The sequence below is a fragment of the Hirundo rustica genome, chromosome 1 (assembly GCF_015227805.2).
Source record: "Hirundo rustica isolate bHirRus1 chromosome 1, bHirRus1.pri.v3, whole genome shotgun sequence".
In the NCBI taxonomy this organism is placed as follows: Eukaryota; Metazoa; Chordata; class Aves; order Passeriformes; family Hirundinidae; genus Hirundo; species Hirundo rustica.
Window position 1 is genome coordinate 90,128,233 of NC_053450.1, and position 27,545 is coordinate 90,155,777.

General features: G+C 40.8%; 1 protein-coding gene and 1 long non-coding RNA gene across 5 annotated transcripts in view; one reads left to right on the forward strand and one right to left on the reverse strand.

Moving 5' to 3' along the window:
• LOC120758749 (uncharacterized) overlaps positions 1–7,866 on the reverse strand; it is a 38,550-nt gene extending 30,684 nt beyond the window's left edge. The window contains exon 1 of the long non-coding RNA XR_005702995.2: positions 7,694–7,866. This is a non-coding gene — a long non-coding RNA (uncharacterized LOC120758749). The remainder of the gene's footprint in view (positions 1–7,693) is intronic.
• PHACTR1 (phosphatase and actin regulator 1) overlaps positions 1–27,545 on the forward strand; it is a 305,882-nt gene that overhangs the window by 6,777 nt on the left and 271,560 nt on the right. For all 4 annotated transcript variants that reach the window (XM_058421581.1, XM_040077353.1, XM_058421584.1 and 1 more), the window contains exons 3-4: positions 5,931–6,077; positions 7,672–7,818. In XM_058421581.1, the coding sequence (XP_058277564.1) occupies positions 5,931–6,077; positions 7,672–7,818 (294 nt within the window). The remainder of the gene's footprint in view (positions 1–5,930; positions 6,078–7,671; positions 7,819–27,545) is intronic.

The window sequence follows — 27,545 nt, forward strand, 5'->3', positions numbered from 1 at the left end:
GGTGCCTCTAGCAACACCACACCACAATCTGATAGCATGGGCTACACAGTGCATTGTCAGGATGACACTCTGGTCTGCATGCATACACCTTTGCACCACAGTGGGACTCTCAGGTCCCTTCTGGGAATTCGGGTCCAGCTCTCACACAACTTCTGACTCAGTCAAATAGTTTCTAATTTCCTGGAGAGCTGTGCATCCACTTCTCAAGTCTTATATCCTTTCACACCAGCAGGGCACACCAACTTAAAATTAACTGTGTTAATTATTTTGAAAATTCTGCTATATTCCCTGAAGTTGCTTGCTAGGCCATTCGGTAAGATACACTGAGCCTATTTAAATAACTGAACAAAACCCTCTTGAAGGTTTATCTTAAGCTATCTATTGTACCTATAAATACGTTACAGATACACTTAGATTAGGTATGCTTTTGTTGGTTCCAACATTCCTGTAATTTACTTGATCATTCTTCAGGAGCATAAGTGAATAAAAAATGGAAAGTTAAAAAAAATATGGAATTAAAATATAGTACATACGGCAATGTAAAGGGTAAGAATTTTGTATAGATATATAGGCCATGACTGCTCAAAAGATTTCAGGAAGTCATTCTTCTTGATAAGATTAATAAAGTACTCTCAGGTATAGTTTTAATTCCACTTTTTTCGGTTAGTCTATGTTTCCACAATATTTCTTTCACTGTACTTAATTTTTGTTCTTTTTTTTAAATTCAGTCAGTGCTGATTCATTCTAGAGTTTGATTTAATCACTGCTGACTCTTCATTGCTACTTCCCTTCTACTTTTGCATATTAAATTCAGTCCAGTATTATATAGAACCATATTTCTTCAGAATCCCCATATCCTAATCCAGAATTATTCCACTCTAGATGTCCCTCTATCCACTAAAATTTTATGATTAATGCATCTGATATGTTAACATATTTTCAAAGTTATGATAGCTTTCAGGTCTTTTTTATTCATGTGATATCACTAGTTCTGACATCAATAGCAGAAGAATTAGCAACATCAAATGTGCATTCTTAATAAAATGTCCCTACCTTTAAATACCATTAAGAAACTGAACAACATCAACCTTTTTCTCACCCTTTTGAAACTTTTTAGAATCATTTTCCCATCTCCTATTCTGGCATACCCCCATTATTGAGAATTTCAGAACAGCTTATGCCTTTGAACAGAGAGAATGCAAGTTTCACCTAAAACATACAAAAAATGCTAGTTAGGCATATTATGCGTACTTTTACCCAAATACCACAAACCAGAAGAACTAATGTGTGTGTAAATGTGGATATCCTTTCGCAAGGGCAATGCTGTTTGCAACCCTTGGGCCTGTGGTTGAAGATGATGTATCTACGTACTTTGTTTCAGGTTACTGGTGTCCATCAAGACATTTCTACAGTTTTGCTTTAGACTCACGGAGCAATCCATATGTATGTGCTTCTGTGTTTATGTTGGAGACACAAGCCTATAAATCTTCCTTCATAAATGACAAATTATGTCCTCTCTACATGTTCCACTCTGCATCTCCTGCCACTCACACTCCATTTCCCAAATCTAATCTTTCAAATGTTGTCCTTTCATCTTCTTTTTAATGCAACTGATAAAGTGAAGTGGCATTAAACCAGACCAAAAGATTTTTTTTTTTTTTCCTGGTAAACATTCAATTGAACCCACTGCCTGGTTTGTCTTTAAGGAAGAATATTCACAGCCTAATAATGTTTCTTTAGCACAAAAGGAGTATCATGTGCTAGATGAATCAAAATGTACCCAAAGTCATATTTTTAAAGCTTCCACTTAGCCAAAAATACATTTCTTCATGCATTAACTACATGCAGATATGTTAAGCCATGGTGAGCCCCCTCCACAGAAGCATGAAGGAAAAGTGAGTAAGATCTCATATGTTTCTCTAGGAAAAAAAAAAAAAAAAAAAAAAAAAAAAAAAAAAAAAAAAAGCAGCAAGGAAGAAGAATCCTACCCAATCAGCAAGAGTACAACTGCAATTAAAATATTTTCATAGGTATTTTACAAAGTTATTCAAAATTTGCCCTGAGAAACAAGGTTTTCCTCAGAAAAGCCTTTAAGATTTCTGATGTAGACCAGCATCCCCTTGTGGCTCTTACAGTGTTATTTGAAGCTGCCTGTGATTCTATGCATCAGAAACACACCCTTTCTACATCTAGATGTCCACAAGAAATGCTTTAGCACTTCACTTCTACTAAGATAAAAATCATCATACTTCAAAGATTTGCCATTTTGAGGCAAAAATCTCTGCAAATTAGGGTTTCTAGGTGAAGACCCTATTGAGTCAAAAATTACCAGGGCACTTGTGTCACCAATGAGCTATTTTAACAAAGGCTGATTGGTAAAAGCGGAGGGAAAAATCTAAATTAATATTTCATGTTTTCTCCAATTAATTTTTAGGAAGATGCCATTTGACTGCTGAAATTTTTCCAATTAATTTTTTCCCAAATAACACAACTCTTAAAGAATCAATACTATAACTCTTCAAAACATAAAGGTAGTTCTTGGAAAAAAAAAAATTACTATTAACATTTTTACTAAAATACGTGGAAAAGCATTTTAATGGAAAAAATGGAAGGAATCAAAATTCTTTGCAAACTACCCTTCATGTTTCCAGTAATTTTCAGCAGTATTCAAAAATTGGGACCAGCTGTAGATCTAACTATATTGAAATTATATGTTAAAAATGCCTCTGAACTTGTAATATAAAAATTTACATATTTTACTTCCCCTTCTCCCAAAGACATACTTACGTTGCACTTCAGTAACATACAATATTTTGAGACAAACAAATGGGAGATTATATATAATCAGTTCTAACATGTCACATGATGTACATTACAGCATTTATAGTTTTAAGGTATTTTTCCCTTCATGAGCAACTTTTTTCCCTTTCTAAAAAATACCAGACAAGACATTGCCACAATGTGCCAATTGGGGTGTAAGCCTATAAGGAACAATGAAAGTAGAATGAAAGAATTTAACAAAATGACTGATTTCCCTTCTGCATGCTGTTACAGTGGCTTCTTAAATTGAGCTTTTTGACACTGGTCTCAAATCCATTTGAAGAGTAAGCGGGTCCCTTAATGTGTTTTGTAATGTCATTCCATTACTCAAGACCTTCAAGAGGATACTTACGAATTTTCCTGAAAAACTATCTCTTAAAAGTGTGTCCCAGAGACTGAGCTGGTTCTAGCTGAAGCTAGAGATACTGGTGGGTTATCTGTGATGGACCCAAGAGTCACATTGGGCATATATTGACAGCTTTACTAAAAAATGTGTGGTGAGTCATTCTTGAAATAAAGACTGCTGTGGATTAGGAAAAAGAGTGCAAAGAGTTATATTCATCGCAGGCATAAACGTTCGGTGTCACTCTGTAGATACCAAAATGTGATCAGCTATAATTTCTAGTTCTGTGGCCACGTAAGAATTGATCTTAGGTTTTTATTGCAAAATGTTTTAATACTCATTAGCCTACTCTGAAATGTTTTCAATGTTTACTTAAAATTTCCAGTCATTCCTGAAAACTCCTTTTGGTAATATACACAAAGGCTAGATAATGACGGTTGTCAAAGTAATACATAATGATTACTCCAAGAAACATTTTCTAGCATCCACCTACCTGCAGTCAAAATGAATGCAAGCCAGATCCCAATATTTTGACCCAAAAGATAAAAATGATTTATAAACAACTATATGGAAAAGCTTACTCCTATTCTCTGTTTACTATAAATGCATATGTAGTTTGGTGTTGGGAATTTTTTGCAGCTATATTTCTGTGCTGTGATCCAGCTAGCCCTGAAATGCATGGGTGCCCTTTCACTGACTTTAACTACAGCTAGATCATGCCAGTTTTAAAAGACAACTCTTTTACATGGTTGTTTCATAAGATGATTTTTTACAACACTGATTTCCTACATAGATATATCTTCCTTAAGTGTAAATTTGAAGATGCAGTGCACAAAATTTTCCATAGCAGAAATTTTCCATTCTCTTTTATCTTCATTACTGTACTTCCCTATTACAAGAGAGCAATGGTTTACAGCCTAGTTGCAGTGTTTACTTTAGCTTAATCTAAATAGTTGACCCCATTAAATCAATTTCAACTCCTGCCCTTTGCTTTTACTTCAAATTCAAATGCTAGGTTAGAAATGAGCCAAAACATGAAAGAAATCTATTTAAAAACAGAAAATAAGTAAGTTAGACCTCCAGCAGCACAGATTTACTTGTTTAGTAAACTACATAATACTGCAAATTGAAAAATAGAGCATGACAGCTTTTGTTAACTCATACTAATTATATGCTATCATAACCTAACACCTTAGTCAGATTTTAGACATCTGAAAGCTACTGATTGACAGGTCTCATTCAAACTCTAAAAAACTTTTAAAATAAAGAATCACAGTTAGTAGGTTGCAGAATATGCTCTTAGTCACTATCAGTCATGCTCTGTGGTCCCAACGGGAAAATATAGTTCATTGTTAGTTATTTGAAGTGTGTTGCTTTACAAAAGTCCTGAGATAAAAACGCTTATGCTAGACAATGTCCCAACAGCAAGAAACATTTAGGGTTTAAGCTCATAGGCTCTCACAGGGTCCCACATGGTAATTAATGTTAATAGGCCCACATTACAGGTAAGGATGGGCTTTTGAGCAGATATTCTCTTTCCAATTATATATGAGGTGGAGGAGAAAGTACTTGTGTGTGGTCCTCATGCTTTCAGTGATCAGCCACATCCCAACTAGCACATGTGATAATCTTCATTGACTCAGAGAGAGAGTTTAGATGGATATATTTATAGAGGCTCTTCTCTTTGTGATTTGTAATTTATAGGCTCAGTGCCCAAAGCATTCAACAGCCACTCATAATTACATTTCACATATAAAACACCTACATTTTAGGGACATTAACAAGGCTATAAGGTCCAGAGCTAAATACCTAGGCAATGCCCAAATGAAGGTTGCCTCTTCAACATTAATTCAGTCTCTTTATACATATGGATTATAGTAGGGCTTCTAATTGCATGATGACAGCAATTTTTTACTATCCTACCATTTGCTTCATCAGTGCATGGAGTGGGCACTGCTCACTTAATGAGCCAGTATTAAATATTTTGCTTTTTCCTCCTTGAATGCATGGCCCCAAGTCATTTAAATCCTGTTCAGAAGATAGAAATCTTAATTTCCTCATGGATTTTTCATTGGTGCTTCACTAAAGTGTATGAATACTTTACAATATTAATGGATTTATTTGTTCACAAAATTCCTACTGAATGAAAATTATGTTTCTCCCTGGTTCACAACTAAGAAATTAAGAAATAAAGTGATCAAGAGCAAAAAGTAGCTGCTAATTTAAAATGCCCAGGATGAGACAACAAGAAACGAGAAACTGAGATTTGGAATAGTTGCATCTTCTCAAGAATAATAATCACATCATGTGTTCCAAGTACAGCTTCCACTGATACCTACAAATAATTGACCACTTAAATATTTCCACTACTCAGGTATCATAACCTCAAAAACAGCATTCAAGAAAAGAGAGACTGCAGCTATTGAGAAGCCGAAAAAAGAACTTTTTTAGTGGCAAAACTAGAAACTTAAAACACACAATCTGTGGCAGCAGCAGAGCTGTAACCTATGTCTTTGGGGCACACAAGACAGCAATCTTTTCTTCGTGCAGCCCTTAAATTTTGTAGCATGCAGAATAGAAGGCAAGGACCTTATAGCAAACAGCCTGTTCTACTACCTGCTACAGATCATCTCTTCCATTGAGTGATTTTCTTTCCCTTTTCTAATCTTTGGGGGTTTTTTTTATTATTATTTTTCCACCTCTTTCACCCCCTTTCTATTTCTCTGTTCTCCTCGTATTCTCATCTTTGTTTATTTCTTCTTATCAGCTCGTCGGGCAACTCTTCTCACTGTGCCCACTCTGGTGACAGCAACTTCTGAGGATGACATAGACCGGAGACCCATCAGAAGACTCCGGTCTAAGAGTGACACCCCTTACTTGGAAGAAGCTCGGATCTGCTTCAACCTTGATAATGGTAAGAGCACACCTTCCCTAAACAGCACACGATGTTAATTACAGACTTCTTTTTGAGATGCAGGTGGACCAGATGGTACCTCCTTGTTCACAAGCGATGTGGTGGTTCACCAGACATCCAAAGATGCCAAGGCTGTCTAACTACAAGCACCTGCATATGTATGAACAGGGACCGTTTTCAAAATTCTCTTGCAAGTGCTAACAAAAACTTTTCCCCCGTTTTAGCCAGGGTGAGCTAGTGAGATCACACCAAAATAGAACTGATTTGCAAACAAAATATATCTTATCAATTCCAGGCATCCAGAAACACGAAAGTTCTTGGGAATGTTTATGAAGGGATTACAGTTAACAGCAGACTTGAGCTATAACCAGTGTTACAGCCATCGAAGAACACGCAGCACAACCCAGAAGCTCTATAGGACTAATTGGCTAACATGTAACAGAAAACGCTTGACTCTGTAGGAACGAGTAAGAGAGCCGTCCTTCAAAATTCAGATGAACTAGTGTTAGTATCACTGCCTTCAGAGTTAGCGAGCCCCAGCATTCCTTCCCTGGCCATTTTTTCTCATTGAAGTTGACCAAAACAAGAGATTTTGGAAGTACTGAAAACTTAGTGACTTTAAGCAGAGTGGGGTCTTTTTTTTTTTTTTTTTTTTTTTTAAGGGCTTGAATTAAATGGCATGAGGTAGTACACTCTTAGGCACATATTTTAACTAACTCCTACTCTACGTAGTACTTTGCGCTACTCACTCTTTTCAATAGCATTTAAAATTATTTATATTACACTGACCAACCGAAATTGGAGCCCGAATGTGGCAGACAGCCTATGAACCACAGGCTAAGAACGTCTACATAGAGAGCTGATTACTAAACAGAGAAACAGAAACAAATCACCGAGCCCAATGTGCAGCCGGAGAACGGAGTCTCTGGTTTTTGCAGGTCTTTTCCCAAAGACCTGCCGAAGCGACTCAGGAAGGCTTGGAGCGGGTCAGTTTCAAACGTTGAGTGCAGGCTCCTCAGTCCCTTCGGCATTTTAAACTGCCAAGGCGCGGCACACCATCCCGCTTTACGTAATGGGTTTGCCCAGGGAAAGAGGGCAAGGAGGTGAAAGGATGCACCATTAGACACCCCACCAAGTCCCGAAGCAGCTGTGCTGTGAGTTCTGCACACCCTGGGCTAAAAGGGAGCACTTCGGGGCGCCGAGCTGGCTGCGGGCTGGCACCTCTGCCGGCCAGGCCCACCGGCGGCGTTTGGCACCTCAGCCGGGACCTCCCCCGGGGGCGGGAAAGGCGCTCGGCCGGACCCTGCCCGGGGCGGGGGCCGGCAGCGCCGGGGCCAGGGGCACCGCTCCGTCCCCCGCAGCGGAGGCGGGCGGGACCCGCCAGGGGCAGCGGGCAGGGCCGCCGAGGCCGCTCCCGTCCGCAGATCCTTGACGGGTTTTCCCTGTCTCTCCCCCTCCCTCCCTGCGCTCCTTTCTCCCTTTCCCTCTCTCCTTCCCCGTCCTCCCCTCCCCCTCCCGCGCCTCTTTCCCTCCTCCCTTCCCCTCTCTCCCCCTCCTCGCCCGGCCGCCCCGCGCCTCCGCTCGCCCTCGCCAGCTCGCCGGGCCACGCTGCTCACCGTGCCCACATTAATGGCGGCATCTTCCGAGGAGGACATCGACCGCAGACCCATCCGCCGCGTCCGCTCCAAGAGCGACACCCCCTACCTCGCCGAGGCCCGCATCTCCTTCAACCTCGACACAGGTGAGAGGCGGCCCGGCCCGGCGCGATCGGCGGCGGGGAAGGCAGGGAGGGAAGGGGCCGCCCCCGCCCTCCGCCCCCGCCAGCGCCTGAGGGCTCCCCGGGCGCCGCTGCCCGGCCCTGCCCAGGTGCCCGCGCCTTCGCACCTCGCCGGCCTCCGCCGGCCCTGGCCCGCGGACCGGCTCCCCCTGCCCCGCGCCTCTCACCTGGGTGCGCCGGCTGCCCTTCTCCGTTCAGCCCCTCGAAGCTTCCCCTCTCACAGAGCGCCGCCCTCTCGCCCTGCACAGCGTCGTGGCGCATCTCCACAAGGCTTCTGCACTGTCCCTCCTCGTCAGGTGCTGGCGACCCTCCTGGAGACGCTGCCCTTGGTGTTGTGCAAGTCTCCCTGGCTCGGTCTTTGCCTTCTTCCCCTGATGGGTTTGTGCCTCCGAAGTGCAAGGAAACTTGCGCCTGCATTGTCCACTTAGTTTCATGAGGTCCCCGGTTGTCTCAGCATTGCCTTTTGGTACTCTAGATGAGTGTACAGCCTGATGGTTTCTACCAACACACCTCCAGCTCCCTGTATTCACCTCCTCCTGCCTGGTATTGGGATGAACCTCCTGAATTCTCTTCCTGACCTTTTCTTCCCCTTTCTCCACTATTCTGTCTTCCTTTTTAGCACATCTTCCTCATGACTCCCTTGAGATTTAAGCTGTCCCCTTCAATTCATCCTGCACATGATGAAACTGTCCTGTTTCTTTCCTACTAGGCCTGTGGTTTACCATCCTTTCTTGACCTTTCCTTATGTGCTCTGTCAACAGTGAACTAACTACACCAGAGGTTACTTGCTCTCAAAAACAAAGAAATGTTCTTCCTCCTTGTTCTCTGCACCAAACCAGACTTCCTGTTTGGGAAGGGGGACCGTGAGAGGGAGGATCTGTAGCCAGCCATGCTGCAGCTTCCCTCATGTCCCAGCAGTAGCACACAAAATGACCCAACTGTGTAACATTCTTTGATGCTTGGCTCACTGCCAGCTGTAAAGGGAAAAGAGCTGCCTTGAAGTTGCTGCTTGCCCTGCTGCAGTCTCTCCCATCCCTCCTCCCCCTTTTCAACTGGCAGAAAGCTGGAGATGGCCGAGATCCTTTTTCTTCTCCATTTGGGGATGGAACAGATTCCCCTCCCCCTCCCGTTATCCCTGCTGCAATTACACCCTTGGTAATGGCTGATACGCAGTTTGGTTTTACCACTGACGCAATGGTTGGTTACATTGTATGGCGTGTCATTATTCCTCTCTGATGATGACTTCTAAAAAATTACCAAACCATGGGTAAGTTGGGTGGCATTCCAGGGCACAGGCTGGAAGACCTTGCCAAGTATCAGCTCTATAAGGAACTGGAAGTGAAAACAGAAAGAGCATCGCTGTGTGTAAGGTATAAATAAAAAAAGGCTGTGTATGGTTATTTGACTGCTGAAATAACACTGTGCTGACTTGTGTTCTCTCAGGTAGTGTTATGACATGTATAGTTATAAATAGATAAACCAGTTAAAAGCAAGGCACCTTCAGGTCACCTGGTGCCTCGCATCTCTATGCTGAGCTAGACATGTTGTCTTTGCTACAAGTCCCAGAGGTTGTGCAAGTCTCAAGGTACCCCGTTCCAGCAATCCACCAAAGAATTTGGTAATTACACTTAGCTTCTTTCTGTTCCTTCCCTCCCCCTGACTCTCTATAATTTGGGACTGTCCTTGCAAACCTGGGAATGGAATTCCTTAAGAAAGAAATAATTAAAAGAAGCAGTACTGGTGTATCAAGAAATATAAATTAAAAATGTTGTAAGTAGCACAAGTGTGTGTTTTCATTAATCCATCTGGCAGCGAGTAGTAAAAAAAACAAAATTGCTTAGCAACCAGTATTGAGTGAGTGAGCCAAAAAGCAAGTGAAACGTGCTGCTGATACCCATTTCATTTCTGAGCTGCTGGGTATACTCTTCTGTTTGCTCAGAAAGCACAAACCAAGCTGCCTGGGTATGACAACTCTCTAGTCTGAGGAAAAAGGCACTAGAAGATGTGTTTGGCCACTTTTGCTCGTACTTAATAATGCCACACAGCTCAGGCTTTCCTTTTGAAACTTATGTTTCAAAAACAGGTGCAGTGTTCTTTTCTTTAATTTTTTGCCTGTGTGTGGGGAGCTGGGTGGAAACACCCTGTTTCTAAGCCGACCAGGTTTCCATTTTCTGGTGCCTCTGCCGCTGTGCCACAGATGGTACCGGGTCGCCCTTGTTGTCCCGGTGCCCTGCAGGCAGACGGGCCCGACCTCCTGCCCGGGAGCCCGGGGCGCTGTCCGCCGTCCCGGGTGCTGAAGCCGCTCCGCCGGGCGTGGAGAACGCGTTTCCCGGCTTGCCTTGTTCTCCCTGTCTGTCCGTGGGCTGGCAGCGCACGTGTGTGAACAGGGGGGTGTGTATCTCTTTGCCTGTTCAGGGAAAAGGTGGTAGGAAGGAAGTAAAGCTGTTTCTTCAACCCATGGATGCAGTCGAAGCTAAAGTGATGCTTGGGGCGCAGGAAAGAGCCTCTTCCTTGTGTGCTTATTGCTTGCTTCCCATTTAGTGCATTCCATATCTGCACTTGCTGCTCAACCACTGCTTACAGAGCTATTTTTCCTACAGCTGTTATGAGTCAAGCTGCATTCCCCAGTCATTGTCTTCTGTCAGGACTTGGTCAAAGTTTGGCTGCAGCATGCAGCTGCTGCTTTGCTGTATTGGAACTTCAAATCCACTTTTATTAATGAACCATAGCCAGATACAGTGAATACTGCTCATCTCCACCCTTAATTGCAACCACTAGTTAAGAACTATCAGGTTTTTATCTACTTCAGCTCTAAGTTATAATTATACCATTACTGCTGTTATCTGTATTGTTGAACAACTGAGATTGCATACACAGAGTCAATTATACAGTTTGGTTATAGCATGTATTTGGTCCGGGTCTTTAAAAAACACAATTTGCAAGTGATTAACAGTGCAGCTTGTACCTCCCCTGTCTTTCGATTACATTAACAGCTCTGCTTTGTTTGATTTTCCAAAACATACCAGTTTATTATGTTTGTTTCTAAATATTGATCAATTAACTCACAATTATTGCCTAGCATGAGTTGACAAATGCTGTTCGATTAGTTGTGCCTGTTTTGGGTTTTTTTGGGTTTTTTTTTTTGTTTTTTTGTTTGTTTGTTTGTTTGTTTGTTTTTGGTTTTTTTGGTTTGGTTTGGTTTGGTTTGGTTTGGTTTGGTTTTTTTTTGGTCTGGTGTTCCCAAACTGATTAAAATACCATGTTGTTTTCCAAACCCAGGGTTATTCTCTTGATTATTATACATATGCAAATCCTATTAATCTGAGTTATGTGCTCATATCAAGAGGATAATACTTCCCAAAGGATTAAAATTACCTCTTCTGCCAAAATTAATGTAGCTACATAACACTGTAAAGCTATAGGCAGCTATGAATTCTTTTTGTATATTTGCTACTAAATCAGTTCCATAAAGAAATTAATTTTTTATTTTCTCAACTATTTCCTCCAATGCAATACTAGAAGAATGTGGAATGTGCTGTCACTTTTGGGTGGTGGTCTTTTGTTTTATTTATTATGATTAGTAATCTGGCATTCCTCCATCTCTTAGCATCCATCTTTGGCTTTTCGTACACATATTCTTAAAAGCAGTTTTCAAATTGTCTTTCTAACTTTCTGATTCAAGCATCTAAAAGCTAATCCCAAATTACTTCTGAAAACTTGTCTATCTGTCACAGTTGCCCAATAGCATAATCACTTTCCTGGTCCTGGCCAGCTGGTAAGTTCAAGTGTTTTGTATCAGTTTTGACCTATTACAGGTTTTGGCTGAATTCTATTCTTCCTGTTGCAAAATACTGTCGTTTTTAAATGGCAATGCATGGTATGTAGCTTTCAGGCTTGATAAATTGGCAGAGGTGATGACTGATAAATAAATAGACTGCTTAAAAGTCACTAAATGGTCCAAGATGTATGAGCTTTTCTCCTGCCTCCCCCTTCATGCAGCTGCTTGGCAAATCCCTGTCAGAATTTTATTGATGTTTGCTAGGGAAGCTGAGGGACTAGTGCACTGAGTTGATCTGGTCCGGTTTTTTTAGCCTTTCAAGTGTTAGTCATTATTGAAGCTATTTCTATGTACTGAGAGATACTCTTACTCCTCCCTAGCTGAAAAAGAGGAAACTTTGCACTGCAATCATCTGCAAAGCTGATTCTAGCAGACGGACTTCTTAAGTGGTGCAAGAAGCTGTCTATATCTCAACTCCTCAATCATTCAGGGCAGTCACCAAATGTCGGCCTTTGTTTGAGCAAGGCTGATTGTCTGCTTACTTAACCTGGGAATGGAGACTCAGGGAGAAAGCCAGCCAATACCTGGAGAAGGTGTAAGGCCAGAATGACTGCAGTAGCTGTAGTAGGGGTCAGCAAAGAGGGGATGTTCCTCCAGAAAGAATTAGCTTCCATGCTGTGCACTGGGGAGAGGGGAGATTTTGAATGTGAATATATTCCACCCACCCTGACTTCAAAGTGTACTAGTGGCGCAACCCAACAGAAGCCAGAGGAGTGGCAGGAGGAGTGCAGGAGCTGCAGAGAAGAGAAGAGAAGAGAAGAGAAGAGAAGAGAAGAGAAGAGAAGAGAAGAGAAGAGAAGAGAGAGAAAGAGAAGAGAGAAGAGGAAGGAAGAAGAGAAGAGAAGAGAAGAGAAGAGAACGAGAAGAGAGAGAGAGAAGAGAAGAGAAGAGAAGAGAAGAGAAGAGAAGAGAAGAGAAGAGAAGAGAAGAGAAGAGAAGAGAAGAGAAGAGAAGAGAAGAGAAGAGAAGAGAAGAGAAGAAGAGGTAGTGTCAGATAGAACTCGATGGAGATGGTGCAGCCTGTGCAAGCCATGGAGTCCAGCTGGCTATCTCGGCCCCTGGAGCATAGCAGAAATTTTTAGTGCACTGAAGTCACTCAGTAATCTCACTGATGTAGCTGGATCCTCAAGTGATTTAAGTCATTTGTTGACTTCAGCCAGGGATCTGAGCCAGACTGTAGAAATATATATCTCTGCTCCCCTTCAATGATGAAAGATCTGTTTTATCTCTTTGTGGTGTGGAACCACGTGTTGTCTTGGAATATGTTCTGGGAAAGCAAAGCTGAGAGGGGAATGACTGAGTGGTTGTGCATAATTTTGCCATGGGTACAGAAGAAAGGTCCTTGTGTCTACAAAGGCAAGTGAACTTGGTACCATTTAGAGTTCTTAAGCAGTGACGAATAAATCACACTGGGAAGAGGAAAAAAATCTACGTCAGCCTGTGTTAGTGCTGCTGCAAGCAGAATTAATTTACAGGGTGTAAAAAGGGAGGAGGATCCTGACAGGAGCTGCTGAATGGCTGAGACAAATGTTCACAAGCTGGGAATGTTCATGGTCGGCTGTTTCTGTCATGCAGAGCTGGTGGGGGAAAGCCAGGATACGAAGGGTGACTGTTAGTTTTAGATGTGGGAATTGACCCAGTCTGAACCAGCCACAAAGTTGAATTCAAAACTGTCTTACATTTTCAGTGTCCTGGCACTTTCCGTGCTCTGCTTGGGCCCTAGGGTTTCTTACAGCCTTCATGGTAGGCTGCCTCACTGTTACTGCCTGTAGTGCTGTATTCACTGCATTATATAGCTCTAGAGCTATGCAGAATACTTTTCAGGGATCGAAATGATGTGTGATTTTGCTTTCTAATGGCACAATAATATTATTTGTGTATTAGCCTCATATATGTTGATTTAGCTGGAAGGATTTGATACATTTTGCTGCAGTGAATAAGGAGGAGCTTGTGAACTTTATTTTAATAGTCACTTTGTAAAATAAGAAGGAATATTTATATAGCTCACTGAGGTGGGAAAATTGCAAATAGGTGAAAATAAAGTGAATTTACTTGACTGGATTTTCTGCAGGTAATCTCCATCCCGTTAATTTTTAATTTTCTCTAAATCCCATAATTTTATTTAAAAGTCTGTTTTGAAGTTGCTGAGTTTGCCCATGGTCATCCTTACAAATGATTTAACACAGTTAATCGCCTTTGCAGTCATTTGAAATGCTATCACATTTGGTGTTGCGTTATTTCTTCCCTGTTTATCCAGTGTATGTTTGAATATATCCATAATAAAATACTCTGCATGGTTTCATGATATGTGAGTAAATGCTCCCTAAAACTATATATAAATTGCAACTACTTCGGATATATGGACCTCACAGATTAGAAATAATGTGGAAAGCTTAATCTGAAGGACCTAATAGTGTTTTTAAAAATACTTTTAAATTATGGTTGCTTTAGGATCTCAGGTAGAAAAGAGAGGTCTTAGGATAACAGAGGAGAGAAAAATAGGCAGTAGTAGGCTTTCTAATATGTGTGGGAGGTTTTATTTCTTTTTGGAGAAAGATTAGTAAAAATGCATGCTTGGAAAATTTCCATTTCTTGCTCTGCTCTAATCACTCCCCCAGATTATTGTCATGGAGATGCTGTCATATTTAGGAGCCCAGTTCACAAGTTTTGGCAAAGCATTTCTTAATACGTTTATAAAGGGACCTGAAGAACTAACTGGCCTCCCTTGCCATCAGGTGTTGCCTTACAAAACCTTGTGCCCTCACTTTAACTGACTGATGACTGATAGTCGTAATGCTGCCTACTTTGGAGTGTAGCTAGAGATCAGATGTGTGCCTATCATTCATTTCCTGGCTGTTTTCCAGCCCTGGGAGCATGAGTACACATACCAGGAAAAATGAGCATCCAAGCTGCAAGTCACCCTTCATGTGGCAAGGACAGGCCATTTGAGATAACCTGCCCTTCCCAGGACTAAGTGCAGTGGCTGAAAACACCTCTGTATCAACAGGCAGTTTAGAGGGGAAGAGGACTTATCAGCAACTGAGGTTTTGACTCTTGTACTCGACTTTGGATACTTAAGACTGTGACCTTCACTGACTGCCAGATAGGAATAAGTTTACATGTTCTCCAAGTCCTGTTAAATGGGAGAGATGCCCTTGCTTCACCAGCTGTCATCTAATGAGTTTTTGATGTAGACTTGAGTGAAAAATATGACTGAGGACAGTTTGAAGGGAAGGGTGAAGTTAAAATGATGGAACTGGCAAGAGTAAAATGATATAAGATCAATTTCTCTGAATGCTGGAGATGTTGTCATGTTATGATGTTCTTGTGGCACTGCACATAAGCATCACATTTCTTTGTTGGGGGTAGCTGATACACATGCAGTCAATGGCATGACAGGAGATAGAAGGAGGGAAGGTATGTGCTTGCTTTGGGATCAGAACGATGCCTCGTAAAACTCTCTGCAGTATGTGTGACTTTAGGGCTGCTGTAGTTCATTGTTATTAACTTGGTCCTTCAAGAAAAATTGATGTTGCGGAATTTGCCTGGATAAGAAGTTATGTCAGTGTTTTCCTTGATGATCTTTTTTGCGTTAACACAACCAAGTACATTCCTGCAAGCCGGCATGACGCAAAATCCTTTTTTGTTTGTTTGTTTTTGTTTTTGTTTCATTAGGAACCATAATTTTCTTCTTGGAACTAGGTCTTTAAGGAAACTACATTTTTTCAAAACTTCAAAATTGGCAACCCTGTTCAGAATTATTAGCTGTAAAATCTAGTAAAAAGAAAAGGCCTAATCCTCAGTAACAGGTATAATTAGCTTTAATGCTTAATTACTCTGAGTCAACTAATTGGTTTCATTGGGACTACTCAGAGTAATTCTCAGAGCTAGGCATGTTAAGTGTCTTCAGAATCAGTTGTTTGTAAGTTTTTGCAAAATTCATTAGTCCAGAAAGAATGTCCTGGCCTGTCTGTTTTCAAATAAAAAATATCAATGTTAATGAAATATTGTGTTATTAGAAGTTATTTCTTGTGCTTCTGCTTTAGACCATAGAATCAGTGTGAAATGTTATACTTCTTAGTGAAAAAAACTTGGCTGCCTTCATGCCTTCTTGTAGATGAATCTTTGTGACAGTGTATCTCTTGTAGATAAGGTGCCAAAAATGTCACTTTTAACATTTTCATCATAATAATGTGATGCATTTTACATGGTAATACAACTACTTGATATAGTCCACTAAAATGTTTTCTTCATTCAGAGTACTATTAGGGTAAAATTATTTATAATCATGCAATAACCATTTGTGATCATGCAATTCTGTTGCCTTCATTTATAGTGCATTGGTGGTCTTATTTTATATTGATAAGCTGAAGCCATATCTAGACCTTCAGTATATAGTGACTGTCCCTAAGTTTCATTGTCGAGACAATGTTCCTGAATGTTTGAAAGGAGATAATTAGTGCCTTTACTGCAAACTCTTAAACAATTTTCGTATCTTGAAATTTCAGTTCCGTGTATAAGAATGTGAAGATGACGTCCAAACAAGAATTTAATGAGTAGCAAATTCAGCAAGAAAATAGGGAGGCAGAGTTGAAAACTTAAATTCTTATGTTTCTTCTGCATTCCAGATTCACTTGTGGTTTCATTCTGTTTATGAAGTACGTAAGACTGGGGAATCATCTGACGAGTTTGCATATACTTGTGTTTTTATATACTGTATGAACACATGCCATTTTAAATGTGATGGATAACAACTGCAGTGCATATTTTTTGGTTAATCAGAATATTCTTGCTATGCATAATTTATGTTGCAATAGAATTTTTACAGTTAGTGGATAAAATACTTGGACAGACAGACATCTGGTTAATGGTTTATAAGCAAATTAAATACTTGATGTATTATTAAAATGAAAGAGAAAATTAATCAAGACTAAATCTAATTCTATGCTAGAATGTTGGAAAGTTGTTTAAAGTCTGACTCAAGCTTGGTGCTCCAAATTTGGGAGGACCTGTTATGACTGTGGCACTTGTCTACCAGCATGTGCTTATTTCTGTTCTGTGGGTAAAAGGCTAAGGAGTCTACTGACAGATTTGAGAACTGGCTGAGGTGCGTGTCCTTGGGAAGTATGTTCCCATGTTCCCTCAGTCAGTCAAGTGTTACAATGGTGTTAAGCCATCAGAAACAGCATTAAAATACTCCCTTTAAGCTAGTCCCATTTTGCTATAGCTTTGCACTAAGCCTCAGAACCTCTCTCAGAACAGAAAATATCCCCCCAGTTAAGAAGAAATGGGAAATTAGTAGTTGTATTGCAATATTCCATGAGAAAGAGATTTACTCCCATCTGACATCTGTAATGGTCCTTTGTTTTCCTTGCTGAGATCGCTGATAGTGCAGTTTTCATACATAATATTTTTCTTCTGTTTTCTCTGATTTCTTGCACTAGAGAAGTGGTAGAAACAAATGTGGAGACCTTAACAAGGCTGTGCTTGATGTATGAGGCATCTGTAACGTTTGGAGGAGAATGGCTCTTCCACATGCCCAGCCTCAGTTGCAGGAGCGTGTGGGTGTGAAGGTCATGCTGTGCTCTGTGCTGCTGGAGAGGTCTGTAGCTGGCTATCTCATGTGAGGTCTCAGCTCCTGGCTTCTGTGGGGTTGTGTCGTTGTTGCCATCTCTCTTTTCCTGTTGCCTTTTCATTTCTCCAGTGTTTATCAGGGCTTTGTATGTGGGCAGCAGCAATATGTTGGCCTGAAGCTTCTTGAGGGCTGTTCCTGCTGTCTCAGCAGAGATGCCATTCCAGCATTTAAAACTCTAAGTTGGGAACTATAACTTGAAATGGTCACCGTGCATCCTTAGGAGCTCTGATAAAGAGCTGTTAATCTACATGGTGCTTCCATGAGCCCAGTTAAGGCAATTGTTCCCCAGAGCAATGGTCTCTCCTGCTCTCTGCATAGAGACAGCTCTTCTGGTTGTGGGTAGAGGTGGTTTGTTGGAAATACAGAGGTGGAGAGTTAGGAATAAACTGTATTAGGCTGCTAATGAGTAGTCATTTTGTATGTTTAAAGCAGTTAAGCCTGTTCATCCATTCATGAACAATTTAACTTTGTCTTAACACTTTTTTTGCTCATCATCCTTTATGACTTACACTACACATTAAGGCACTTTTTAGATGTGCTGAATGTTTTTCCAAAAATCGTTAAAAGTTTTTTTTTTCAAAAATTACTTTTTAAATTTTTTTTTTCACAATTATTTACTAGGTTGAAATAGCAAAGAAAAAAATGAAAAGTAAACGATCATTTTAATTTTCTCTGTGTAGAAGAACAACAAAATCTTTCAAAGCTAATAATAAAAAATTAACTGGGGCTAACTAATTACATGTAAAATGATAGCCTATAATTATAAGGCAAGAAGAAATCAATAAAGCTCGATTTGTAATTTAGTCTTATCTCAAGGCTCAGAAGAACAAACCATTCTGTGAGATAAATTTTATAAGATTGCTTCAAATAATATTTTTTGAGCTAAGTAGTTGATAAATTTTATTTATTTTTTAGAGAATACAAGATAGGCATCACTGAATAACCTTGGAGTTTAACCTTGCAAGTTTTCCCCTCTGGAAGCCGTTGGTCTAACAGCTTTGTCAATACTAAAGGAGACCCAAGGGCAGAGTGGTAAAAATATTTGGTTGAGAACTATCATTACACAGATGGAATACAGCTTTTTGTTAACATGCTTTATGACATAATAGTAAGAAACCAGGGGAAAGAATCACCAGAATAAAGGCCAACACAGGACATACGTTGTCATTAAAACATGTCAGGGCTTACTAAACTTAACTGCTCACAGTTAGTGCTGCCCTAGGCAGCAGAAACATGATGTTAGCAGGTACCCACCAAAGTGGCTGTATATCTACCTAGACGTGTGTGTCAGCAGCCCGAGGAGCGTGCAGGGACCATCTGTTAAGCAGCATGAGTCTAAAAGGCTTAAAGTGGGCAGCAGAGGGATCGCTTTAGAAGTTGTGCAACTTACTCTCTCAATTATGCAAGTCAGTGGCAGGTGGACAGGTTCGAAGCAGTGCTAGGTGTCCCTTCCTGCATTGTAGCTGTTTCAGGATATGTTGCTTCCATGGCTTTTGGCAAGGCTTACTAACATTTGTAGCCAATTCTGATTGGCTAAAAATGCACCTGGTGTTGAGAGGGAGAAAAATGCAGAGACTGCTTCCTTATCATTTTGGAGATACATTATGCTTTTAAATTTCATTCTTCCCTCTGTTGCTAAAATAAAATCTTGTATCAACTATATTATCTGTGTGTTTAATAAGGCAGCGCTTAGCTTCCATTACCACTCACAACAGGAGGAAAAAGATTGTTATCAGCAAGAGATAGAAGGCTATACTGAAGAAGTGAATGTGGTGACAGTATTAGCCATACATAAAATCCAGAGCTGTTTTAGCAGAACATGATTCAAAACATGCATGATTCCCATGCAACTTTCTGTTGCTGTGTTAGAAAACATTTGGTTTTGTTGGTTCACTTACGTGGGACTATGTGTATGTGTGCAAGCAAGCTCTAGTGTACTGCAGCCACTTACATTTAGCCAATTTTCCTTGTTGAATGTTGGATGGTTGGCCTGTAGGAATTGGCTGTTTTACCCCTTTTAGGATTTTAATTGAATTTAAGACAGAATTTGAAAGTGGATTAAGCAAGGAAATGTAGATTGGATCTTGAAGAAGGTATTCTCAGTAGTTTAGACCAATTTTTATGTTTTGGTTTAGCTGGTTTGCTATCTTAGAAAAAGATCCAGGACGTATATAAAGATGGCCCTCATCTATTTGTTTTATTAGGTGGGAGGGATAATATTCCTGCTATTCACAGCATGACCCCTTAACATGACTCCATCATTCAGGGACTACAAAAACGTATCTGTTGTCTTTCCCCTTCAAATGTGCCCTAAAGTGTAGCCTTGCCCACGAGACTAGACGCCACCGAAGATAATGGAAGAGTCTGACTCTCTTGGCTTGGTAGGATAGGTCTGCTTTTATTCTTATGTCCTGCTCAGCCTTGAGACCCTATCCGATGGAAAGCCTAAGCCCGAGAGTGCTGGCCCCTCCCCGCCGTGGCTTTTTCCCCCAGGGGGCGGGGCCCTAGACAATACCCAGAGGCATTGCCCAATCAGTGGTAAAACAGCATTAGGTTATATCTCAGTGAGGGGGGTGTAAAAGAACATTACAAATACAAACCAAATTAATGCACCACAACACTGAAGACTCCAGGATAAGTAATTTCTCACCTCCATGTACATCCTGTCCCTGAGGAGGAAGCTCAGCAGACCTTGAAAGGATACAGAAGGAAAGGATCAGGATGGTGAAGAGGACTTGTGTTGTGTCTTTCTTCAACCTCAGAGGCTTTAATATATAAGCTTAATAATTGTATTTGCTAATGATTTTTCCTTTCTAAATTTTGATTGAGACATTTTCTGGGGAGAGCAGGTATTTATAGTGTAAGAGGGAGAATGGCAAAAGTGGTTTCAACCATTCAGATACACTTTTTTCCCCTGCAGAGGATTTTTGGACTGAAGAAAGTTGTTCCTCTGTGCTAGAATCAAATGTGCTGTTTTTTTGGTTTATCTGCCTAGAGGACAGTATTTTTTAAATGTAATATATCACATTGCTTCCCAAAGGACATTCCCAAACCAGTTTCTGTAAATCTCTATGCACAGAGTGTTTTATGTGAGACAAAGATATTTTTTCTTGATATATTTTTTGCACTTTGCTGTCCAGCTGCGCTGGTATTTAAGTATGTACTTAGAAGTTTTTATTCTTATCCAGAAATTAAAACCTTGAGTGCTAATCTCTTTCCTCTGACAAAGAAGATCTTCTCATGCTTTCCCCTCAGGAATCCCCTTCCTTAATTCTGTGCCATTCTGTGTGGTAAGGGGGATGCTGTTTTGAAGGACTTATCCTCCCTTTGGAAGTCTGCGTCACAGTCATCTTTCTTTTGAGACTGGAGAACTAGCATGTTTGTAACAGAGTTTCTCTATATTGGTATTCATACTGGATGAAGAAGTGACTACAAAATCCAGTAAAGCTTCCTTTTCGACCCCTTGTGTACTGGCTCAACAGTACCCTGAAACTACATTGGCCTCAGAGCAAAGGATGAAGCATCATTTTGTGCACAGAAGTTTCTTATGTCATTGCCGTATCTTGTTGCTGCACTTACATGATCTATCCTGTGAGGATTTGTGTTGTGATTGCTATTACATGCACCTCACCTTAGAAACCTCTTCTGGTATCTTCAAAATTAAGTAATAACTATGTATTTGGAAATTTTTTCAGGCTTCTTTCTCCTCTCTCTCCCCTTAGGAAAATAATACAAAATGTGAGCAGGTAAGTTTCCTTTAAAAGGCATTTTCAAGTAGTGGCTTGAAAACAAATGAAAAGTGATCAGGAAAGTATGTCTGACTGTTTTTCTGCTCTTCTAAATAACATGTCTCTCCTATGGCTCTCTTATATAATGAGATTTTCAGTCCCAGAAGGGTAGGGAATAGTTATCTGCAGCTCTGCTTACTTTTTGCACTCTATCAAAATGAGTCTCCCAAAACAACCCTAAAATGGTTGCAGGGTAATTAAGGTTCAATGGTACAGCAGTAACTAGATTCTATATTTAATTAGTGTCTCTGTAAAGTAGAGTTGCTGCATCATATTTGAAATACTCTTTGATGATATTAATGAAATGTCTTACAGAAACTTTAGCTTGATGATCAATGCAGTTAGTATTTAAATTTTCTGCAAATTGAGCTTCTATTGCACAGATAATATAGCTTCTGATAGATAACATTACAGCATCCTTGTTCAAATAGATGCATACTCTATTACAGTTCTGTAGTCATGGGAAAGAACTGCTGCCTCACAAATGGCTCACTGTGACTCTGGAAGGACCTAGTTCAGGAAAACACTGATGCATCATGATTCATCATTAATAAACATTAGAAGTCTGCTCTGAATTCTTCTCTAATTTGCAGAGGAAAATCTGCTCTCTGGAGATCATCACAGAATCACAGAATTGTTTGGGTTGGAAGGGACCTTTAAATATCAATTAGTCTAACCTCCCTGCAATGAACGGGGAAATCTTAAACTAGATCAGGTTGCTCAGAGCCCCCTCTAGTCTTATCTTGAATGTTTTGAGCAACAGGGCATCCATCTATCACCTTTCTGGTCAACCTGTTCCGATGTTTCACCACCCTTACTGTAAAGAATTTCTTCCTTTTATCTAGTCCTAATTCAACCCCCTTTTATTATAAAGCCATTGCTCCTTGTTCTACCACAACAAGCCCTGCTAAAAAGTCCTGTCCCCACCTTGTAAGCCTTCTTTAGGTACTGAAGGGCTGCCATTAGGTCTCTCCATAGCCTTCTCCAGGCTGAACAATCCCATCTGTCTCTGCCTTTCCTCATAGGAAAGCCATTCCATCCCTCTGACCAATTTTGTGGGCCATCTCTGGACACACTCTGAAAGTTCCATGTCTTTCTTGCACTGAGGATCCCAGAGATGGATGCACTATTCCAGACGGGGTCGCATGAGAATGGAGTAGAGAGGGAGAATCACCTTCCTTGACCCGCTGGCCACACTGCTTTGATGCACCTCAGGATGCAGTTAGCTTTCTCAGCTGCAAGCGCGCATTGCTGGGTCATGCATAGTTTTTCACCCACCTGTACCCCCAAGTCCTTCTCCCTTCATCCCCCAGCCTGTATTGATATTTGGAGTTGCCTTAATCCAGGTGCAGCACTTTGCACTGGGCCTTGTTGGACCTCGAGAGGTTCCCATCAACCCACTTTACAATCTTGTCCAGGTCCCTAATAATTTCAGCACCTTCTTGCTTTGTCTGTATGTTTCAGAAAACAGTAAACCAGCACCAGTTCAGTAAAAGTGTTGGCAGGATGCAAAGTAGATGATGTTCTTCTTATACTCTGCTGTTAGCACTTCTTCCTTGCCTTGGGAGACAGAGACCTGAGGCACTGGCACACCTCTTCAGAACTGTTTGTGATTCTACAAAGTATTGTGTTTAGAGCCATGCTGTGTCCATGCACAGAAGCCTGTAGGGATCAGACATTGGACAGAAAGGGGAAGACTTTATCACATCAACTCAAATAGTGGTTCCTACTGCTCTTACTCATAAATATTCTTCAGAGCCTCATGCTTTACCTGCTTGCACAATTAGTTACACTTGAGTCAAATTGGATTTACTAAACCAGCTTCTGGGAGACTAGGGTCACAGATGTGTGTGTTGGATGTGCACCCTAATATTTGGCTGGTCTGTACCAGTTTTAGGAGTGCAGGAGTGTTCCCCAGTTCCCTCATTGTGGTATGCCAGTGATTTTGCCTAGTGTCATCCAGCTGCCTTGGGCTGCTGGCCCACACAGCCTCGTAACAGCTCTCAAGTTAGAGAGACTTGTGGTTGCCAGATGTGCTGGGCTGCTTGTGATTTTTACCTATACACAGTTTCTCTATGGGCAAGAAAGCCAAATCTGCCAAACATTTGCCAGATCTTTCCAGATCTGGAGGAACCCAGTCAGAGCAGTAGTATATGCCTGACTCTGGATATCTGTAAGTCTGCGTACTTTTATTTGCATTCAGAGAGCATCTCCACAGAGCATGCATGGCTCATCTGGCACATGCGAGAAATATGTGTATTTCTATCTAGGAAAAACTATATCCTGAGGAAAGCAACCTACCCCAGCCTTACTACTGCACTTGGGATGCCCTCTGGGAAGTAATTTGCAGCTGACCCCATGGTACATGTGCTAGAAGGGAATTTCCTGGCCTGATAAGGGTGCTGGTGTGCTATACACATCATTGTGTTATCACACTAGTGCACCAGCAAGGTGAAAAAATCACTTTCTAGTGTTTCTCATCTTAGAAGTGCTAGCTAATAAGTGACTATATTGAAATATTAGTAGACGCTGGAGCATTAGATGGATCCTCTGTTAATGCTGATAAATGGTGCACTGAATGAGTACTGACGTATTGCTCCGAAGCCTTGAGCTCTTGTTCTTCTGTAGTGTCAGTGTCTTAGGGACAGATAATTCAGGGTGTTGTTACTGTTGCAGTTCTTAATTGTTGCAGAAAAGATTGGTCATACTCATTGGAAGGTCAGCAAAATAATAGAACAGCATGACCTCTGTGGGTCATTGAAACAGTTCTTTGTGGTCTTTTGGAGTGCAGGATGATTACTTCGTTGCTGATCGACATCTTTAAAACATTGGGTCTTTTGAATTTGTGAAGGGGAGCAAAAGAAATTGATGTAACAGCTAGCGAGTGATTCTGTTTCACTGGGCAAATCAAGAGCCTGGAAGCTTAAACTTTTATAGCAGTAAAAATTGGGTCTGGATTCTCCTAGATAAGGCTTACCAGTGAGTAGTGGTAGTGATGGATTCAGTTTTCACTGCTTTTGGAGTAATGTGGCCCACATGATGTCCAAAAATCCAAAAGCTCCTAGCAAGAAGCTTATTTGAAATACATGCAAAGGTGAGTTGTTCTCCTGATAGATGGTTGGTTGCTTCAATTTGGGCTTGGTACCAATACTTAGAAACTCCATTGTAGCCTCAGTGTGGAAAAGAGCTTACTTTGGTACGTGGTGGCTTTTCAAAATCTTATGAAAGAGCCGATTCTGCTCCCTAATTCAACACTGCTCTTCACAGGGTGACCTGCATGTAGTTTTATTAGTTGCTTGCTTTCATGGAAGCATACTAATGTCTTGGGGGTTTTGGCATGGCCACTGTTGGTTTCTTTGGCAGAATTTGATAGAAAATCAGCAGAAAGTATGACAGTCTTGTGCTTATTCACGTTTGCTTCTTTCTGTTTGGTGCCATGGATCTGAACTGGGATGGCTACTGTGAAGTGGTCTTTGTGGGTACAAGGACTTGGAGGGATGAGAGAGGAATCTAGTGCAAATGATTTGTCACTGAAGTATTGAATGAAAAAGCCAGTCTATGAAATATAAAATATTTAAGCCCCTTCACTTTTTAAGACACATTCTCAAAGCTTTTAAGCTCCAAATATTAATGCACATTCAAAACTATATTTAATATTAAGAAAATAATAGTGGAGGTCGGAATTCCAGCAGGGTTCCTTTAAAATAGTAATGACTGTCAGATGATGCATTATCTGGCAATTAATAGAGTAACAGGGGGCCTAGTACTAGAATCTTAAATGCCAAGAAATGAAAAAGCCAAATGTTGTCATAAATACTGTGCAAGCTGGTAAAAGATGAAGGTGAAACTGGAGATCCAAGCTTTGCCTTTGTACTCAGGATGTCCTTTGTCATGGAGAGACTAGAGTTAGAGGTGGAATGTGAAGGGTAAGGTAATATTCTATCTAAAGAAGAAAGACAGATACTAAACTTAAGTAATTATGAGTAATAAAGAAATGACAAGATTTATTTTAATTCTTTGTTTATTTTTGTCTACCTTTTAAATTTTTAGTGTGCTCCTGCTCCGGTGTTCATAAAACAACTTAGGATCTAAAGACCCAAAACAGTAATGAGAAGAAGAAAAAAATAACCACTTCTAATCATCAGATTTGTATTTACAGTTATCTTCATTTAATCCAATGTAAACATTAAAAAACTCCAAAACCATTTGTGGAGAGAAAGAGAGGGAAGAAAGCTCTCACCTAAAGCTGAGAACGTATGCTGAGGACTTTTGTCTTTTTGCTTTAATACTCTTTAAAAAGAAAAAAAAAAAAAAAAAATCTAAAGCAGAATTTTTATCGCTACTGCACAGATTGATTATTAAATGATTCATCACAAAACTGGTAATCCTCGAAATCTAAGGCCTTTTGCTGAGTCCAAAGGTAACCCACTCCAAGTAGCAGGTAGTGGCTGGAGCTGCCCCGTTTATGGCATGGAGACTGCATAAATGAGGAGGGGCTGCAGAATCAAACTCTGCCTCGAAACTCAGCTCTGTTGTGCTGCTGGTCTGTCTTGGGGAAGGTGGGAGGGAAAGGCACTCAGCAGCATGCCACCTAGAGCAGAAGATCACTGTTTCACCTTTCTGCTTCACAGGATGAGAAGACCTGTTTTGCCCATGTGGTCAGTCTGGACCTTGCTGAGCAGTTGTTCTCCTGCTGGGATGTGTGTCTGGCTGGGATAGATGTTTAGTCCGAGGAGCATTGAGGTCACTTATATGTCTCAGCGCCAGCCATGCTCTACTCATGTCAGAGAAGGAATCTACCCTTCAGGGCTTCCCTGCTGTGATGCCATTCTGTGCTGATGCCAGTGTGGAGCTATCCCTTGAAGTCAGGGGAATATATGTCCCTCAATATTTGTCTGAAAAGCACCGATACTTCCTTCCCTGTTTAGATCTGTGTCAATGAAAAGGAATGCCTGTGAGCTGAGCTATTGTACACCCAGTGTGAAGGAGATGTAAATAATGCAAGCCCTCATGTTAAAATTATCTGGTTTTTTTCACTCTCTGCCTTGCTGGTCTATAGGTAAGGTTTGTTAGTGGGTGAGGTGATTGATAGATCTGGTTGGTCTTTTTCTGAGTAATCCAGAATGGGGGATAGCAATGCATCCATTCTACTCAAAGCTGAAAGAGAATGAAGTTCATGCATTTTTCAGCCTGGTGTAAATACTGTCTAGTAAATATCAGTGGTCCTGAACCCCACAGACTTTGGCATCAGCAGGAGCCTGCTCTAGCTTTCTTCTGAGTGCAGTTTCTAAGCTGTCTCCAAGCTGGCAAGTCAAGTGACTGAAAATCCAGTAAATGGTCTTTATGAACATCATTTAAATTCTCTGTACTGTATTTGAATACTGATCCCTGGCCAGGCCTGTGCTGTTCTTTTTGTTTCCTAGTTCTCAGCTAGGAAACAGAATTCATAGTTTCGTGTTGCTCTGCCACCTTTCAACTCCTTTGGCTGGAGGCTGAAAGCTGAAGCAATGAAGACCCCAATCACAGCTATTCAGCTGCTGCTTTGCAGGGAGAGGTCAGTGTAACAACAGAGTCAGAACAGCATGTTCATTCTCCTTACTGCAGAAATAAGTGACCTCTTAGGAGATCCCTAGTGCACACACATAGAATTAAGTTTTGATGATTTAGTCAAGAATAATCTGAAGTGAGGAGAGAAGCTGGAATTTCAGGCCAGTTGTAGTTCACCATCTCTCAGGCCAGTAGGGTTGCCATTTAAGAGAAGTACCTTTATTTATATGTCCACATTCTTGTGAATGAAATGTGAGTATTTACCCTAAGGATAAATTTAAAAAATCCTCGAAGGATTAGGCTTATGATTAATTAATTTGTAGGTAAAGCAGTGTTGGCTTTTAGGGTTACTTTTTGTCTTGGTGGTGTATGGTTCAGCTATAACAGAAACATTGTGCTGTTTCCTGTGGGTCTTTACTACTTGGTAAAATATCATCTTATTATCCTTGTACTTTATGAATTTCATGCTTTTCTTTTAATGCTGCTTCATAAGATAGTTAATGTTGGATTCCACTCCATTGCCATGGAAAAGTAATATTCAACCAGACAAGAGAAACACAGAAAGAATCTCTTAGACCTGGGATTTAATCTGCTGTTTTGCTGTACAAGTGTATCTTGAATATGTAAAAAAACATACTCTCATTCATACATTCACACACATCCTCAAATCCTTCTCAATCTATGACACTGTTCTTGAAATGCCATTTCTAGCCTTAATTGTAGTTTTTAAGAGAGATAGAAACTTTGCTCCAGCTGGGCAAGGTTTCTGTTGAAAGGCCCTTGCTAAGTAAGGGTTCATTTCAGCTTGCTGCAGTGTTTCAGCCTTGCACTGCATCTGAAGCTCAAGTACCTGTGTGCAGTGGGGAGGAGTTTCCTCCCTTTT